The 20,730-nt window shown below is 40.1% G+C and overlaps 1 protein-coding gene across 1 annotated transcript in view; it reads left to right on the top strand.

Annotated features, from left to right (window-relative positions):
• CFAP61 (cilia and flagella associated protein 61) overlaps positions 1-20,730 on the top strand; it is a 297,694-nt gene that overhangs the window by 70,156 nt on the left and 206,808 nt on the right. The window contains exons 12-15 of the mRNA XM_060253782.1: positions 2,543-2,669; positions 4,105-4,182; positions 4,606-4,812; positions 12,651-12,785. Coding sequence (XP_060109765.1) covers positions 2,543-2,669; positions 4,105-4,182; positions 4,606-4,812; positions 12,651-12,785 — 547 coding nt within the window. The remainder of the gene's footprint in view (positions 1-2,542; positions 2,670-4,104; positions 4,183-4,605; positions 4,813-12,650; positions 12,786-20,730) is intronic.

Genomic DNA, 20,730 nt, shown 5'->3' with positions numbered 1-20,730 from the left:
CATCAACAAGCAAGAGACAGCCTATATTGCCTCACCTACTTTTGGGAAATATGCATCAGGCAGAAACCCATTGAGATTAATATTCCATGCAAAGACAACATTCTTGTGGGCTCCTTCAGTTGCCCATGATTAACCTCTTTACAGTTCTAACCTGTGCCCCAGTTTCTGTAGGTTGAACATACCAAAAGTCACTTCATTTGCCTCTGCAAGCAAGTTCGTAAAGTTGCTACACCAGCAGAGGAAGCAAAGGACATTGTTCAGCAGAAGATAAACCTTTTGGTCCTTTGACAGAGCAATGCTGAATTCTGTCTTTGCATGACTGCACCTGTGCCCACATCCACATTATATCCACTTACTAATCTAACTCAATTTATGTGATGCACAAAGAACATGAAGAAGGGAAACAGGTTGCTTTTGTGAGACTTCAGGTGGCTATCCATGCACAATCCATCCTCCTTTCCCTCTGCATCTGGGGGCTGTTAAAACTTGCTGTGGCATTTAATTAAGAAAACTGTGATGACTCCTCCCAGATGAGCATGGGCTTGAAAGGGAAGGGGGGCATGATTTCTCACCGATAGACTTAGCTTCAAAAGGTTCCAAATTTTAGGCTCTGCAAAGACACAGAGCCCATTTGCGTTACTATACAGATAGTTACTCAAAGAACATCAGTTGCAGGTAAGCAACCTGCCTTTTTCCATGTGGTTCTCCTGATCTGTACCTGTTCAGCTTCAGCCAAAGGGGCTGAATCATCTACCTTCCAAGCACACCCTGAGTCTAGGATATTAAATCTGATTTTGAAGAAAAAGAAACTGAAGTCAACTCCAGCAGATAGGCAGATGTATCCTATAGCAGGACTCACTAAGCCAAATGAAGCCCCAGATTCACATTTTGTAGCCTGTATGATGCATGTCAGCCCCCTTGCTTTTCAAGGTCAACATGTTTATCTAGTCACTGGTGGGCTGTCTTATGTGGGTTGGGTTTCACAAGTTGAATAGCCTTGAAAGAATTTTTGAACTTGAGGCCTTATCTTTGGATGCTAATAGCCAAGATCTTCATCAGTATCACTTATCTTCCACATTCTGCACTTGCCCTGCAGATAAAATCCCAGATTCATTGGTCTCAGGGTACTGTCTTCATTTATCTTCTCCCCCAGAGACAGGATCCTTCAGAGAGAAGTTGTATAGAAGATGTCCTTTTACATGAAAGCACAAAGATGAAGGCATTACAGGAAAGAGCTGGAGTGAATGTGGATAGCTAGACCAGTTGTTTCTCTCCCAAAGCTCATGTTAAATATAATTTGTAGAACATGAGCTGGAAAGCGAAGAGTAATGAGATAATTTTGAGTAACATAAAAGCCAGTGTCAAGTCTCTAATAATCCTTTCCCAATGAGGAAAACTATAAAAAGCAAGCCTCAATTCACTCTCCTGCACTGTGAGGTTTTAAAAGACCGGGGAATGGAAAGTGAGCTGCATGAAATGGATGAAAAGCAGGCTCACTGGAAGTGAATGTTGTGTCAGGGAGGGGGCATGAGAAGACGTGTAAGTGCAAAGTCAGAAAGATAAGGGAAAAGACCCAAAATGAACAGAGATTAGCAAAGGTTGTGAATTGGAAACGTCTTTACACAAAAGCCATGGGATGGCAAATGCTACTTAACAAGGAGAGATGGAAAATAATGGAGGGCAAGATACAGACTGGAATACTTACTGGATACTTTTCTTCCATTTTGACTGAATATAATAATAGTTCCTTGGCTTCTGGGCAGTCACATAATTGGACTTCTTGAATGAGTTAGTCTCTCAATGGTAGCAAAGTGTCCCCCCCCCCCCCCTGTGTATCATTCCCCTAATGGGTCTTTTTTTTTTTTTTTCAAAAATAGATTCCTATTTTGCAGTTATTGTTTTAAGCATTTCAAAAGTTTTCAAAAGAATCAAAACTGTGTCTTACAGCTGTGAATATACCCCTGGGAGGCAGAAGCAAACAGTAAATTTGAAACCAGAGGAAAACATCCAAGGTGCTTTGAGATTGGCTTTGGTTTTAGAAAATCACCTGGTGTATTTTAAACTTGTTGCTTTTTTTCAAGTTTATTTTTCTTTGGCAACTTTTTACCCAACATAGATAACTTTGTCAAAATTTGCTTTCCTGAAGCCCAGCCTGTATGTCTGACTATGTACAGCTTTGCCATTCCCCAAGATTGTAAATTCCAAAATCACATGGTCACCACCAGCCATTACCTTCACCTCATCAACCAGTTCTTCCCTCTTTGTGAGAATCAAGTCCAAGATAAGTGTCCAGTTGTTATACAAGCCAGCAGCTTTTGTTTGCTAACGGATACGATAAAATAGCAATAAAGAGCTTTCAGAATGAAACAGTTATATGATACAGGAATGCTGTTCCGAGTGTGTATGATTTCACAGGAAGTAGCCACGATTAGCTGCCATGAATGCAACATGCAAATATGTCTCTGTATTTAAACCTGGAATCTGAGACGTTTATGAACTTATTCATTATGAACACAAGATATACGCTTATTTCCTCTAACAGGTCTTTCCTTGTAAGAGCAGCAAAGTCTAGTGACACCCATGCTGTTGAAGAGCTAATCAAAACCCTGGACTTGAACAGCCGTATACTGGATGACTTAAATAACTACATATTAGCCCGGAGAGATCTGGTAAGAAATCACTGTACATTACTTTTCTTCTGTCGAATTTCGTACTGTGGATTTGTGTTTATAAGTGAGGGTTTCTTTATGTATAGAATTTACTTTCCAAAATCTAGACTTCAAAAGTTGTTGCTGTATTCTTTCAGTGTTATGTAGGTTGCCTGTGGGAACACCAGTTAGTGGGGGGGTCCTATCATATTTTAAATGTCACATGTCGGCTTGCATATTCGTTCTTTTGTAGTGCAATCTTAAACAGAGGTACACCACTGAAGTTTGCTCTTGGAAGGGTGTGACTCTGCTTCGGATTGTAGTGGTAGCGTTGGCCACTACAGGAATTACTGCTTTGACTCTGTTCTACACCAGCAGGCAGATTGAATGGGTGATAGTTAGCCTGTGTTTGTTTGTTTTTTAGTCATTTAAAAATGTTCATCCCTCCTTTCTGAAAAAAAGATGACTCACAAAGTCAATATTACTACGGACCTGACAATTAAGACGGTACGGTATTAAGACCAACAACACAACAACGGATGCTGATGTCTGGCTGCCAGAACATAGTGCAGAAATAATGAGGCCTCGACATTAACAAAAGCATCAGCAGAGGAAATTGGGCAACCCAACAATTCCAACAGACGAGTTTTCAGAAGAGAAGCACTTGGCATGAGTGCTTGATGCTTCTGGCAAGGAAGCTCTGGCCCAAGGAAAAACTTATGCCACAAGATAAGATAAGATAAGATAAATTTATTTTTATATCCCGCCCTCCCCCGCTGGTGGCGGGCTCAGGGCGGCTCACAAACACGGAACACCGTGATATAAATAAAATACAATGTAAAACAAACAATTTTAAAATACAATTCAATTACAATTCAGTTACATAGTTAATTAAATAGATAAAACGGTGCCATAAAGTGCTATAGATCATAATCATACACAAGATGGCTGGATGGCTACAGATCCGTTTAGCTAGGTTCTGTCCCAAAAGCAAGCTGAAACGGAGAGGTTTTGCAAGCCCTGCGGAACTGGTTCAGGTCCCGCAGGGCTCGCACCATCTCTGGAAGTTGATTCCACCATTGAGGGGCCATTACTGAAAAGGCTTGCTCCCTGGTTGTCTTCAGTCTAGCCTCTCTTGGCCCAGGGATTTTTAAGAGGTTTTGGGAGCTAGATCTCAGTGCTCTCTGGGGAACATATGGGGGGAGGCGGTCCCTAAGGTAGGCAGGTCCTCGGCCATATAGGGCTTTAAATAATTTAGTTTCTTTTGAAGGTGCTGTTGGTTTTTGTTCGTTTGTATATTTTTGCTGCAGGTGACTTACGCGGGCCCTTTTAAAAGCATGTTATATGTATTGCTGTCTGAGAGGGAAAGATGGGAAGATGAAATGAAATAAAAACTTCCTGTATGTTGTTATTTGGGGAAAAGACTAGATAGAGATAGCTGTGCTTTGTTTTTCAGGATGGAACGCCAGTCCAGGCATTTGTAGCAGAAGTTTTGCATCAGATAGTTGGAATATCAATCATTAGGAATGAAATGGTATATATATCTTCTTATTGCTTGTTCTTCTTTTCCTTTTTAAATCAGAAGGTGCCAAACTAAATTCATGTTACATTATAAATCCTCCTAGTTTAGTCATTCATACCTCCCCACAGCAAGAGTAGTGGAGAAAGGAATGCATGAACCACTAGTTTCATATCCCTGGAAAGGGCAAGCAAGTTCCATGTAGTAAATTGTAAAACACATTGGCAGGAAGACAGCATTTTTATTTTTAATGAGGGAAAACCCCATCCAGTTCTGTGTCTGGAATGATGCAGATGCAATACATTTAAAGTTGCATTAATTCCAAAGTGCCAATAATTCAGCGATGGGTATGGATCTATAGTTAATTGGTAATGTAGCTATTTAAACACAGCAGTGCAGTCCGTATGAATTACTATACAAAGTGGTTATGTTTTTCAGGACATTGAATATATTCGCTCACACTACAACATTGAAGACTTTATTTATTTCAACCATCACCAGCGGGAAGATCATGGCCATTTATACCATTTTGCTTTAAATCCAATCTTTCATCACTATGCAAAACATTTCATGAAGGAGATACTTCGGCTGTCCTACAAAACTTGTCTCTACTACCCCATCTATCCCCAGACTGGAGAAGGCAAGGTAACATATAAATTAAAGCAGTATAACTTTAAAAAAAAATGTACATTTTATATCTATAGGACTTCCAGGTTCAAAGTGTTGTAAAATTGCTCATATTCTGTGAGCAATGAGGAGACTGAATAAGGAATAGGGCTTTTCTGCCTCTCCCTTCTCATTCCAGGACATTGCCTCCCCAGTCTAAATTATGCTTCCGGGTAGAAAGCTTCAGGGCAAAGTGAGAGGGAGAATTACCCCACACCTCCTCCAACTGAAGTGCCTTCCCACCAGTGGATAACAGTAGTTGAATACAACCCATCATTTTGATTTGCCTTAGAATCATAGAATTATAAAAATGGAAGGGACCTCCAGGGTTATCTAGCCTAGCCCCCTGAATAATGCAGGATATTCACAAAGACCTCCCTACACATACACAGCCAGTCAGTGACCCCTGCTCCAAGTCCAGATGATACAACAACAGGAAAGACACAATGTGTGGCTGATAAACCACAAAATGAAACACTGTGCATATACTTGTAACACAATTAAATATACTGCAAGAAATTTTCTGTCTGGTCTCTCTGATGGATAACAGAGTATTCGAAGATCTTTTCCTGATTAATCTGTTACAAAATGCAGCTTAACATACAGTAATTTCTAGCACATAGTTTCAGTCTCAATCAGTAAGGTGAAAGTCTTAATAAGAACATCTCAAGATGAACAACCGATACAAACTCCGATAGACATGCAGAAATTAAAGGCGGGATGACATGCATCCTAGGTATTCTTTGCATGTTTCAACAGTGTATCTTCATCTGGTCACCTTCTTCTGTTAGGAACTGAAAAAGAGTTTAAATTATGAGCAGGGCTGTTTTTCTAGCAGGAGCTACTCTGCATATTAGGCCATGCCCCCTAAGGTAGCCAATCTTCCAAGCGCTTAGAGGGCTTTTAGTACAGGGCCTACTGTAAGCTCCAAGAAGGTTGGCTACATCAGAGGGGTGTGGCCTAATATGCAGAGGAGCTCCTGCTAAAAAAAGAGCCCTGATTATGAGTATATATAGAACTTATATAGCACAAAAACAACCCAAATCATTTATAACTCTCCCAAACAGAACTGCCCCTCTGCTCATACAGTCAAGCTCAGTACAGCTAATCCAAGCATTAATATTGGCAGTATAGTTCTCCTAATGCGGGATTCACAGTGATCTAGTAAATATCCACACAAAGGTTGAAAACACCTGTGGTTGCAAGGTTGTGTCCAAATTCATGGAGTACAAAATCATGGTCAAGGTATACATTCAAATAAGAACTCAAATCCAGAGAAGCATTCAATCCATTTGGAGCAACCATTCTGAACTTGTGTCTAAAGAAAGCTTCCTTCTGTAACAATAATTTATGGATATCTTCCCAAATATACTGAGTATTTACCTTGTACACAATAGCACATTGAATGCGTTCAGGATTATGTTTTTCTTCTAGACAGTAAGCCATAATTGGAGCTTCCACTATTTGATGACGAACCCAGGACTTATGTTCAAGAACCCTAATTTTTATACTGCACATTGTAGAACTCACATGAACATTTTAAATGTAGATTACCCTTTTTGACTCACAATTAGTAAACTGCTGTAATTTCCATGTGAAGTTATTTATGGTAATCTGCTTGATTTGCATAGTTTGGGGGCACGTGAGACATTTCTCATACTGCTAATGTCCCACTGGGAGATGGGAAATCCCGTTAATCGGTTTCCTTAAATGAGAATGCAAGAGCATGTCTCTGACATTCCTACCCCTTCTCCATTCTAATTGTGGAAAACAACCTTGCACGGAGTCAATAATATGCCAATGTTTCCTCAAAATGTCTACTATTTGCCATGTCCTAAAATCATAGAGTTGGAAGGGACCTCCAAGGTCATCTAATCCAACCCCCTGCACAATGCACGAAATTCACAAATACCACCTCCTAAATTCACAGGATCCTCATTCACAGTATTCATGCCCTGGGTGAATACTGAAAGGCAAATGAAAATCTAGAGGTTCTCTTTGTTTTGGACTGGTCCTGAAACAACTCCCATCTATTTACTCTGCCAACTTTGGATGCTCTTTGTATACCCTTGTACCTCAAACTGTCTCTTCAGTCTGGCACTTTCAGTGGTATAATCCTGCACTCTGGTGGAATTGCTCTTAATCTGCAGGAATTGCCTAGATGTTAAATAATTTCTAATACAAATCGGATGGAAGAGGTGGTAATGCAATAGGGGATTACAGTCAGTGGGTTTGCTGTATGATTATTTCAAATACCCATTTTACCACTTTCCAATCTAATTACCAAGATGTAAAAAAAAATACTAATGAAGCTGCAATTCCATTAATACTAATTAAGGCACTCCACTTGTCATTTCTCTCCAAGAGGATGAGGAACCATTCACAAGCACTGTTTGTCAACTAGTTACAAATCTCCCTAACAGTAATAGGATCCAAAACACATTTTACCAACTTGTCAACAAGAATAGCATGTGGGACCTAATCTGACTTAATAGTTTGTGGGCCTTACCGAAATAATAATAATAAATTTATTCTTATATCCCGCCCTCCCCCGCCGAAGCGGGCTCAGGGTGGCTCATATGACATGGTTTACACCATGATTACACTAAAATCCATCAATACATCAAGGTAAACAATGTCAAGGTAAACAATGTCTACAGCATTCCCCTGATCCAGCAAGATAGTACCTTTCTAAAAAAAGAGAGAGATAAGGTTACTCTGACATGACTTATTATTGAGAAACCAATGCTTGTCTTAGTCATCACAGCCATCCTTTCTAAATGCTCAAGGACTGACTGATTTGTTCTAAAGCTTTTTCAGGCATAGAAGTTAAACTGATGGGTTGGTAGTTACCAAGATCCTCCTTTTTCCCCTTCTGGAAGATGGGGGCAACATTTGCCTGCCTGCAATCTTCCAGCACCTTATCTGTTCTCCCAGAATGCTAAAAAAGAATGACCTGAAGCGCAGAAATTACGTCCACAGGTTCTTTTAGTACCCTTGAATACACTGCATCTGACCCTGAGGACTTTGTTTCATTTAAATAAATTAGATGCTTTTGTATTCCCAGGGCTTTTTTTGAGCAAGAACACAGTTCCGGCTGGCTTGGCATCAAGGGGTGTGTCCTAATATGCAAATGAGTTCCTGCTGGGTTTTTTTCTACAAAAAAAGCCCTGTGTATTCCACTTTTAAGAAACTCCCACTCCTCTTGAACTCCCTTCTCCATAAGTATTTCTGACCATGAGATTGTACCCAGGATAACTTTTACCCAGTATAACTTTGTCACTCCCCGTAAAACTTTAGCATTCTTAATTCTAGTTATTGGCATTTTACTAGGCTTAGCATTTTCTCCCACTCCCCCATACTATCTAGTTTAAAGCCCTCCTTATTAGGTTTGCAAGGCTCTTACCCAACACATTTTCCCCTACCCTCATGAGGTACAAACCTTCTCTTGATAGAAGCGCTTCATCTTGAAAGATTAAGTAATGGTCCAAAAACCCCAAACCTTTCCTGATGACACCATCTATATAGCCAGTGATTTATTTGCAGTATTCCTCTTTTTCTTCCGGAGCCACAGCCTTTGACAGGAAGAACTGAAAAAAACACAACCTGTACTCCCAGGTCCTTCCCCTTTATCTCTGAGCCACATAGTCTCTTTTAACATGTTCTGGGCTTAATGAAAATTTTTTGCGATGGATAGTCCTTCATGTATTTGTCCACTTCCCTTTTAAAGCCTTCCAGTTTGGTGACCATAGCCACACCATGCAGTAACAAGCTTAAGGACATGTTCTGTGAAGAAGTAATCCCTTTTTTCTGTCCTGAATCTCACACCCTGATTTCATAGCAGAAGGTGAGATTTGAAATGGAGTTATCTTGATTGCTAGTTCAGTTTTGTAGCTACTAAGTTACATTAATCTTTATTCATATTGTTTCTGTCGCTTGGTGCTTGCAGAGCTAGACTCTCCAGATATACCGTATGTATTTCAAATAATTTTAGGGCATTAAGTGAGACATGTTATTCAGAGAATATAGATAAGGGCTTAAATATATATATATTGCTGAAAAAAAATACACAGAAATTCAGGCAGTCACATGGAAAAAACACAGGGACTCAATGGATGACACCTTGACCTGTTTCCAGAGATCTTCATTAAGTACCAATATTCAAATAGAACTGCAAGGATCTATACAATCCAAGGAGAATAAATATCCTGCAGCCTCACAGTACTGATGGAGCTGAACCATTTTCAGAAGTTTACCGAACATATTTTGTAATGCTGAATAAAGTTGTATAAAGCCAGGGTGAAAGCTGGAAGAGAAAATATGGTTACCTTCCTCAAGGGATGTTGTCAGGCATATAATTTTCTGCTACAATAGTCAGTTGTAGATTTTCTTTAAAGGATTTATATTTTTAAAATGCATACATGACCACAAAAACTGCTGAAGAGTGTAGGGTTAAATTAAGCTCTGGATCTGTAGCAAGATATACATCGTTGGTCTGACAAAACAACAGGAGCTGTGAGCCCCGCTAATAGATCTCTTGATGGCGCCTGGTTTTTTGGCCACTGTGTGACACAGAGTGTTAGACTGGATAGGCCATTGGCCTGATCCAACATGGCTTCTGTTATGTTCTTATGAGTTGGAGTCCTATTTTTGATGTTGCCTGAAGGCTTTAATAAGTGAGACCTTGGCGGGGGGCAGGATCCTCAATACTTTCCCCAAGAAACCCCAGTCTGAACTGGAGGACCATGCACTTGTTATATAAGTCACCCGGGAAGATCTGGCCATCAACCTCCCAGCATCTTAACTAGTTAGACTCTCAGCCATAAGCAGGGCTTTTTTTGTAGCGGGAACTCCTTTGTATATTAGGCCACACACCCCTGATGTAGCCAATTTTCTTTGTCCCACGTAATCCCATTCACCTCCAGTCCACTTTTCAATTATTGGATTGTTGTCATCATCCAACTACTCTCCTCCCCTCCTGCCCTGAACACTAAAATATCTGTATACTGGTATACCGTTATAATGCTAAGTCAAGCAGGTTCTCTGAATCCCCATCTTTTTTTAAATTGACATTTTTTCATTTTTTCAACTCTTTTCCAACCATAAATTAACCCTTAATACAATACATTATTGTATTTACTTCTGTGCTGCCAGTACAGAGTATCAATTAACTAAATTTGCATTCAATAAAAATATATCATACCTAAGTACAAAGAATTTTTTGGAATAATATCATGTGTTAAATACGCTAGCATCAGATAACATACTGCCACAACTTTTGATTCATAATTGTTAGGAGATAAATTAGAGCATTCAAAAGCAATTTTGGAAAGGATAAAGTAAACCTATAATTTTATTAACCATTGTTTAATGGTGGGCAGGTTTCTGTCTAGCCATTCTGTAGTAATGACATTTTTTGCTATAGATAATAAAATGGAGATTAATTCTTTTTTCAATTGCTCTATGTTTAGTTGTGTCCATTTTTCTAAAAGTACTACCTCTGGAGTACAAGGTAGTATTATATTTGTAACGTCCTTTATTTTTACTATGATTTGCTTCCAGTAATCTTGAATTTATGGACATAGCCACCAGCAATGCAAAAAATTAGCATCATTTCCACATTATTTTTTGCAAGAGGGGGAATATTGTTTATAAAAATGGGATATAGTTGTGGGAGGCAGGTACCATCTAGTTATAATCTTTATAGCTTATAGTTGTACTGCAAATATTCTAGAAGAGAAACTTGGCAATAACCAAACTTGTTCCCATTCTGCATCAGACCATGTTATATTCAAATCTAAATGCCATCGTTTTTGGTTTCCCATTTGCTTTTCTTCATCTATTATATTTAAAATTTTATACAGTTTTGTTATTAAGCCTGGTTTTTGTTCTACCTTGTCTCTTAATAAAGTTTCAAATTGAGTTAGTGGTCTATATCTTAATTCTTGTGTTTGTGGAGATTTCAAAAACTGTTTCAGCTTCAGGTATCTGTACCATTTGATTTTTGGGTTTAGTTTTGATTTCAATTGAATTTTTGTTAAAATTTTATCTTTATCTAGTAATTAGTCTATTGTTCTAATGCTTGCTTCATTCAATTGCAAAAATTCTGACTTCCCTTGGCCAGGTATGAACCATTTTTGATTGGTAGATCCCCACCTTTCATTAAAAAAATATTGTTTGTAGAGAGATGCCTTTTCCCCCTATATCTTTGAGAGGGAAAGGGGCTGGAGACTTTTTTTTTTTAAATGAAAGATGGAAATTCAGAAAACCTGCCTGACCTGTCATTACAACCAAACTGTGAAAAGAAAGGCCATAACAGCCCTCTGCCTGCCCATAACAAAGATCTTTAAATCATGACAATGTAATGTCCTTTATTTTTACTATGATTTGCTTCCAGTAATCTTGAATTTATGGACATAGCCACCAGCAATAAAAAAAATTTGGGTCATGCACATTTGCAGATCCTTTTTGAAGAACTCATCCACATTTGAGCTGGTTCCTTTTCTGTGGACTGAAATATTACCATAGTAATTATTATATATTACTATAATTATTATAGAGTCAGCTCGGTGTAGAGAGACAGCTTGGTGTAGTGGTTAAGTGCGCGGACTCTTATCTGGGAGAACCGGGTTTGATTCCCTACTCCTCCACTTGCACCTGGTGAGATGGCCTTGTGTCAGCCATAGCTTTCATAGAAGCTGTCCTTGAAAGGGCAGCTGCTGTAAAAGCACTCTCAGCCCCACCTACCTCACAGGGTGTTTGTTGTGTGTGTGGGGGGGGAAGGTAGAGGAGATTGTGACCGCTCTGAGACTCTGCGATTCAGAGTACAGGGTGGGATATAAATCCAAAATCTTCTTCTTATAATCAACATTCAAGTGATATGGGGGAATGATGCAGGAAATAAGGCTTGCTTAAATAATAACAATAAATAAATAAAAGTGCTGTCAAGTTGCAGCTGATTTATGGTGTCCCCTCATGGGGTTTTCAAGGCAAGAGGTGGACAGAGGTGGTTCATTGCCTTGCTCTGCTTTGGTGGTCTCACATCCATATACTAACCATGGCTGACCCTGTTAGCTTCCAGGCTCTGACAAACGTGGACTACTGAGGCTGCTAAGACTTTCTGTTCATGAGAAGAAGAAAAAATTAGTTTGATTTGTGTCATGATATCTCTATTTTAACAGCACGACTGTAGTACTGGCTTTTGGAAAGATTTCATTGCCCTTTGTTTTGTATTACTGCTCTCTCTTTTTAACTGTTGCTTCCCTACTGTGTTGTTTAGCTGAACTTGTAGCATGATAAAGGAGTCTTAATTATATGTTAATGAAAATATGAGGATTTTCTCCCCCTTTCATGTTTGCCGGTTCATTAACATTCATCGTTTGGATGAAAGCAACAATCCATATGCTTTTTTTCCTATATAAATGTTTAACCCCCCATTTGCCAAACAATTGGAGGCAAACAGCAGACATGTAACACTGCTTAATGAGGTCGGGTGACGATGATTCATGATCACAGTGGAGGAAAACATCCTCCTGGGGAGCTACTTGTGTGGCAAAATCCCATAAACCAAACCACTTGTTTATCTGTCATTCCCACTGAGATAGTAATGCAATTACTCTCATAATTATCTTCATTAGTGTCGGGAATTAGCTGCAATCCATTCCTCTGCTCTAAGCATGTTTATTTCATTGCTGATATTTCTCTTGGATTTAATCAAGGGGATAAAGAATTCTTGTCTTCGCAGAGCAGGGCTGCAGACATCTGTGATGAACTTTTCTGACATTCTCCCTGCTAAAATATAGCTTGTTGTCTTTCAGTTCCAGAATCCCTGTGCCCATTCCCTGACATCTGCCCTTCATTACATGGTTCCCGTGCGACCAAGACGACAGATTGTCTATCCTCTGGAAAAACTTGGCATCAATGCTCCATCGAAGCAGGTCTCTAAGGATCAGGTGGGTAACAGAAGCAGCAGGAAGCAAAAGGCAAAGCTCCAGCTAAATGTAGGATTTGGCAGATGGGATGACATTACTGTCTTAATGATGGTGAGCTGCTTCTTAATTACCTTGAACCTGATGCTCCTGCCCTTCCCGTGTCAGCCTGGGCTTTTTCTGAGCTTGCATTTCAAATAGAGAATTTGTAATCAGCAGCCTTTAGATTATTCAGAATGTATTTTAGAAATAGGGATATCTTTATTTTAAATTAGCAGATTTACAATACAGATATTTCATTGGAGGATTTTATCTAGCAGTTTTGAGCCTTCCCAGGATCCAAATCTGCCTGTCCTTTCCTCTGTCAACTGAAAGATATCCAAAATAGGAGAAAGTGGTCTCTAGACCTATGAAGGGGATGGTGTTTATGTACTGGCACGGGGAGTGGCAAGGTCTGAATGTGTGCAGTTGGCGTGTAGTCTCTTGCAGTACCGAAATCCTAAAAAGAGACCCAACCTTCTAAATCCATTTAAATCAGTGGGCTTAGAAAGGTGTACCACTGCTTAGGATTGCAATAGTACAGGGATCCCCAACGATGTCCACTGTCACCTTTCTTGGTGCCCACCAAATAAAGTAGGTGAAGCCAGGTCGGGCTTTTGTCCACCAAGGCTTCTGATTGGCTATTGAAGATTTGATTGGCTGTGCAGACTTTTTAAAACATTGCTTTGGCAACAGCACAGTAAAAGGATCTTCACTTTGCTCTGATGGCAATCTGTGGCAGCCGTTTTGTGGCTAGATTGACCTCCCTCAGCAGCCATTTTGTGGCTGTACCCACCGTGCTATGTCAGAATCCCAAAGGTGCCCTCAGGTTCTAAAAAGGTTTGGAACTCCTGCACTAGTAGTTTCCTGAACATCAGTCTCTTCACAGGCTTGTGGGATTTTGTGTTCCCACTGCTTTCCTCTTGCTCATTTGAAGTAGGTGATTTCTGTCTAGAAATCTTTTTTCTGCTTGAGGATTTATTCTTCAAATGTAAAATGGTTTTGCAACAGGGTGGAACAATATTCTTTATATTTCAGTCAGTTTGTTTATTACTTTCTCAAGCTATTTATATCAATGTCAGTTCAGCATCCTAACAAAAATATAGATGGTGTGCATGTGCATTCATTTATTGGTAAAGTAACAAAAGAAGTTATGATAAAATTCCATCATCGAACACCAAGAGCATCTATTACGAAGCATAGTATTTGTCCTTTTGTAGATATTCTGCAGATTCCTGGCTCCACAATCCTGATGTAGGTAAAATGCTCCAGCATTTTTTTCCGCCATAGCAGCTGTGTTTTTAAATGTCTCCCCTTTATCTCAGTGACCTGTCCCTTCAGTCACAGCTCCCTGCTGTCCTGTCTGTGACAAACTGTCTCAACTTACTTGCCTTCTTTATGTGTCCTTGCTTCCTCTGCACTTGATTTTTTAAATACTCCTCAAACACAACATTTTCTGGCACATTTTTCTACTACTTTTTTATGTTCCCATGGTCATCATTTCTGAAGACCTCTCTGTAAAGTGACTTTTTGCACTTCTCTACATTTCTTGCCATTAAAAAAAATGTATAGTTTAAAATATACAGTTCAACAAATCCCATTCACCAGTTTGCCATGGCATCTGACAATTTCATTGTAACACCTGGTATTTTCAGCAGTTTTTCATTGTGGGCTCTCTTGGTGATTCTTAGAATAAGTTCAAGGAAAAGGAAAGGTCCCCTGTGCCAGCACCACTCATTTCCGACTCTGGAGTGACATTGCTTTCACAATGTTTTCACGGCAGACCTTTTTATGGAGTGGTTTGCCATTGCCTTCCCCAGTCATCTACACTTTTCCCCCAGCAAGCTGGGTACTCGTTTTACCGACCTCGGAAGAATGGAAGGCTGAATAAGTTCAAAGAATAAGTTCAAAGCTAACTATAATTTCACTTCATTACTTTCTTTATGGGCTCAAATATGTAATAAAATGGAGATTTAAAAAAACAATAATGAAATTACTGTTCGACAAACTGAGCAAAAGTTGGGTAAGGATTAAAAGTTAGATTTTTGTTATGATGATGGCAACCAATATTACACCGTTATTTATTTCTATACTATGAAATGTTTTTCATAGCTTTAATAAAACCATGTGAATCTATGAAGATAAATTTTGTGTTGGCAGGCAAAAGCTAGATATCTGAACACCCAGAAAATTTTACAGAGAAATCTTTTTTCAGCTTTTTTCCAAGGGCATTTTTGTCAGCTTTCCAATGGAAAAATTGGGGAATTTTAGTGAGTGATAATTTGGTTCCCTTAAGCAGGAAACCTCTTTTCTTATGATTTCCTATCTTAGTGGGTACACAGCATTTTACTGATACAAGTTACATGGTTTATTGGAAGGCATTACTTCCAATAAACACTACAGAAACACTACAGAAGCAAACTGAATCAGATGCATGATATAGGAATCCTTATGAAAAAGGCACGCATACAAAACCAGTAATATGCAGGAGGCTACAGAAAATAATAGAAACAGGCAGTACTGAATGTGAGAAAAAGACCCCTAATTTCAGAACATCGTAGTCATACGTTTGGTTGCCAGGGTGCCTTGAGATTCAACTCACACACATCTGCTAGGAGAACGTGGGTTTTGTCTACCAGACTGTAAGGGACTTATATGAGTACTAACAGCCACAATGTTGCAGCAGCACTCCATGTCTCTGGAAGAGTGCTAACCAGGAGAACAGATGGGTTTCCAGTCACTCCGTGCGATCACCATCTCGGCCGTTGCAGCAGAAGTTGCACCACCAGGAACTGTCCAGGCAAGCAATTTCCAGCCTTGACCATAGAATCCATATGGGAAGGCTAACATCACCAGCAGCTATCTTCCTGCAGTGCCAGACTACATCACAACAAAGCGGGAGGCTCACGTACTCAACAGATGTCACCTATGCATAAGACAATCAAGCTTATCTTAGACGTGGATCCTGTCAGACTGCCTAAAGCCTTTGTCCAACGGAACCCAAGACAAAGGATGGTGCCAGCAGAGGAATGAAGAAGAGGAAGAACATCTTCACCCAGAGCCAAGTTTCTTTGTATAGATCAGGTGTTATCTTAGGTAGCAATTTGGCCATCTGTTGTCACCTTTTAGATAAGTTTTGATAGCCTTTAGTCACCTCCACCCCAATAATTTCACCCATTCTTTCCCTTAATGGTCATCCTGGAGCCTCCCCCTTTGGCCCATTGTTACCTGGAAGTCCAAGCAGGTAACCAGGGCCAAGTCTGCTCATTGGCCAGCTATGGGCATCCAATCAGGTGCCCCAATAAACTGGCTATTGGCTACCCCATAAGTCCAGCCCTTATGGTCATTGTGGAGCCTCCCCTTTTCCTGAGGTCATGTACCAGCTGACCACCTGTCATTCACCCCTGTACCTCCTACCCCCTAAGGGCTCAAGGTAGTCCTTATAACCACAGTCCCAACTCCCCACAGGTGTGCATCTAGCAGAACCCCATTCCTTCTGCTTAGATACATCTCCGATTCTTGGCCAGTTGAGGGTCCCCTTCCCCATCGTCCTCGTTTGTCGCCATTGGAACCTTACTTGAAGACTACGATCGGTAATTATCACCCTGTTTGTCCATCCTTATGTTACCTCTATGCATTTCTCTCTATTTTTATTAGGTCTGTCTGTATGTTATATGAGTCTATTGTCTTGTAGGTGTGTTCCATATTTTCTGTTATAAATTCATGATCGTTTTACTTAATTAGTGTCCTTGGTGAATTTAGCAATAATTTCTGGAAGTGGAATCCTGTATACATAGATTCTAGATCCTTTTTAAGCCAAAGGTGCCTACCTGTCAACCCCCCAACCTCTTTTGAGGGCATTTTGGCTTACATGAAACATGAGTAAATAAGTACAATTTTAAATCAGTTTTAAACTAGTAGATGACATAGTAAAGAGAAGAATCACTAACCATTAAACCATCTAAATACACTTAAAACAAAAAGTTGAGAGCCATTTTAGTGCATGTTAGCCAACTTAAATCTAAATGTTAAACCATTGTCACTCTCCCACCTTTCTGTCCTTCTAGTTTTAGCTCATTTTCCTAGCAAGCAAGCTGATGCAGTTTCATAGCTACTTATCTGAGGATCCAGGAAGGTTGAAGAGGCAGGATTCCCACAGGCTTGTGAGCCTCTCAACCCTCAAACTCCGGAGAATTAAGAGAAGAGGGCACAGTGAGGATAGGCCTTTGGAGGCCTCAAGACATTTTCAATGCATGAGGGACCTTAAAAAGAAAAGCCTGGTTCTTTCCTGCAAAGAAAAGCTGTTAGCTAAGAAAAACTGCTAAGAAAAGCTGTTAGCTAAGAAAACCTGTCTTCCTCCTGGACTCTTTCACATTTCCCTTGGGCACAGGTGGCATGTCGCTCTGCAGAGGTACAGACAGAGGTGTGACTTAATTTTCCCCTCATTCATTGTTTACTTTGACACCCAGGGCACTGCAATATCCCATATCTGTAACATCTTCCCAGTATCAAAAAACATATTAGTCTGAACTCTTCTTATTGTTCATGAGACTGGTGTGCTTGTTTATCAGAATTACAGGTGTTCACTTGTGTCTTGAGGACATTTTTGTTTTCTTAGCAATGAACAGTGCATTCTGGGGTGTTCCAGTGATGAGTTTAAGGCTGGGATTCAAGGAAAAATACTCCTTTATAGCATGATTGTGCGTGCTAGCAGTCATGGGAAGCGGGGGGGCGGGGAGTCTTTCCCACTTATGTGTGGAACCCTGTTTTGCGTAATCTTGTTCTCATGGAATCTCAGCAGTTGACTATTTCCATTCAATTGGCAAAGTTACTATCCGAGTCAACAATCCAGTTTCTGGGCTCCTTTAGCTAAATGCACAAATTTTCTCAAAGCCTTTAAAACAATCACAAAAAATAAGATCAAAAATCCTGTAATCCATGCTTCCCTTCACCTCATAATATTATTTATAACCAAACACAATTGAGATCCTCCGGTGGGAGGGTCTTCTGTTGTAAAATATGATTTGGAGAGGCTTTATACAATAAGAACATAAGAACATAAGAGAAGCCATGTTGGATCAGGCCAATGGCCCGTCCAGTCCAACACTCTGTGTCACACAGTGGCAAAAAATTTTATACACACACACACACACACACTGCCACCACCTCCTGTGGCAGTGAATTCCACATGTTAATCACCCTTTGGGTGAAGAAGTATTTCCTTTTGTCCATTTTAACCTGTCTGCTCAGCAATTTCATCGAATGCCCACGAGTTCTTGTATTGTGAGAAATCTTTAGGCAAGTTGCCTTCCTGGACAAACACTTTCTCTCAGTATTAAGAGGTGCTTTCCCAGTGTTTACGGCTACTTTCGGTTAGATTCGGGTGGGTGACCAAGTATCGGTGACCAGCTGGTCTGAAGCAGTGGAACAGAGTTTGAGTCCAGCGGCACCTTTACGACCAACAAAGTTTAATTCTGGATATATATTGTTAGAAGTGTGCGTGCACATGAAGACTTATACCCAGAATTACACTTTGTTGGTCCTTGTTGGGGAATTCTGATACCCAGGAATTTGCTTGGGTCTCTCCCAGATCCCACAAGAGTTCGATGAGCTGGAGCTGAAATTAGCTTGGAGACCGAATCTTCTCAGAGAGAGACACTCAGGCCAGTCTTTTTCACACTAAAACACTATTCATTGAAACCATATAACTGTGAAATCCATTAACAAACGGAGCAACAGAAAAACCCAATACCTGCTATCGTGCACAGTATATTTAGAAAAAGAGGAATATTCCTGTCTGTTCACCCAGATCCTCACAAAGTTGTTGTCAAAGAGCCCCAAGCAAAGAAAAAACCCTTACTATATACTCTTAGAATCCAAGTCAATTAGAAATGGGATGAACTTGACAAGTACCAAACCCTGCCCTTTGATGGCCCACTGAAGTCTGCTTGGAGTCAGCTCATAATCTGTAAGGGCAGAAATCTCCAGACACTTTCCCTCTGGCAAGGAAAAGTCATGGAGCCACACACCCTCTTAGCTAGATGTTTAGACTTTTGTTAGGGCAATTGCTATGGATCTCCTTTTTTAGATGGGGGATTAGCAGGAGACCCTTGGCAGAGCATAGGAGCAGATCTTTTTACCTATGATACGGAGGAGCAGCTTTCATAAAGGAGACTACAGACGAAATAAATATTGAAATAAAAATGTTTACTATAGAAAAAATATATAAAAACATAAATACAATCACACAGAAACAATCAAACATTCATACACACTAGAACTAAGGAAAAATAGAAATGAAACATATAAGAACATTCAAGAATATTGCGGGGGGGGGGGGGGATTGATACAACCTGGTCCATGGATCCGTTGAAGTGGAAGACAGGAACGTGGAAAGTGGCCCAGAGTTTGAGGGCACATGTCTGTGGGATGGGGAGGCAAGACAAGACACTGGACTGCCATGTGCTTGGCCTTATATTACCTGATTGCCGCCCGCAGGGGATGAGGTCATGGGGTGTGCGATCTGCAGGTCACATAAGTCTCTCAGAAAATGGTAGGCAAAACTCACCTCTTAGAGCAGATGTGAGTGAGCTGAAACTCCAAGCACCCTGGCAACCAACCTAGTGATCACAATGTCCGTATATGTGAAAAATAGGGGGCTCTTTGGGATTAGCGTCAAGGATTCCAGGTAAGTAAGCTATTCTCTAAGTGAGAGTGCATTAGCGGGAATACTTGCCTGGAAAAATACAACTCTGATCTAGACTGCAAAGCTTTGTGGGAAAATGTTGAGCCAAAGAATAGATGTCCAAAAGGATACACAGAGAGGCCTACTCTTACTTATGCCCAGATTCTGCCACAGTCTTAAAGATGTGATTGGACTCATACTTTGTTTTATTGCTGTTAGATGTTCCTCACAGAATGCACAACCATCACTTGGTGCTGTATCGTTGCAGTCTCAGCAAAAGTCACAGTTTCTGATGGCAAAGTACACAAGAGTCAGAGTCTGAAATCCATTTTGTTCAAAGTTGGAGGCTGTAACTGGGCCAGTTCAAGTCCAAAAAAGTACCAGATTAACAGTGAGCATGGAAGGGAAAGGCGGGAACACCTCCTATGATTTATTTTCCCTTTGTAACAAATTAATGTTATTTTTTTGCTAGGATTTCCACATTCAAAATGTATAGCATGAAAAAGTCAGAGGGCATTTTAATTTTTCCTGATGGGAGAATTGGGAAGTTCTGAGGAGCACTGGGGGGGGGGGGGGGATCTCCTGTGAATTATTTTTTCTTTCAGAATGAATAGAATGCCTTTTTGAGACAAAATTTTACTCATTCAAAATGTATAGTATGAAAATGTTCAAGGTTATCTACAATATTAGATAATGGTAATTCCTGTGTTTACTGTAGGCATATACTGATACACGTATTTCCAAGGATGTGTTTCTTAGTTAAATGCAGGCCTTGTTTTTGGTAGGAGCTCACAGGAGCAGCGCTCCAGAACCTCTAAATTTATTGTGCTCTTCCTTTCTTACGGCCCTCTCCCCCAATACTTGCTTCTGGGCTCCATTATTTAACCCCCCTGTGTAAATTTTGCTGAACTTTAAGATTTGACAAACTTTCTCATATTTCCCCCATAAAAACCGGGAAAATAACCAAGACATATAAAGCAGTCAGATGGAAATCTTCATCATGTCACTGGCCACATGGGAGAAAGTAATTTTAAAAGTATGATGGGATCATGGGAGTAAGGTTTTATTATGACAATTATAATTCAAGAAGCATTTTAAAGTTGATGCTGAGCTGATATAATTTAGTACACCTTCCGGTGATGTCAGGGGTGTGGGGCATATGTGTTTGTCAGGTGGCAGAAAGTTAGATGCATGTGCTAAAGTAAAATAGTTTACTGATATGATATTTTTGGCCTCCCCCACAGG

Source organism: Heteronotia binoei, chromosome 14 (genome assembly GCF_032191835.1).
Source record: "Heteronotia binoei isolate CCM8104 ecotype False Entrance Well chromosome 14, APGP_CSIRO_Hbin_v1, whole genome shotgun sequence".
Lineage (NCBI taxonomy): Eukaryota > Metazoa > Chordata > Lepidosauria > Squamata > Gekkonidae > Heteronotia > Heteronotia binoei.
Note: the sequence above shows the minus strand (reverse complement) of the source record. Positions and strands in the feature narration are given on the sequence as shown.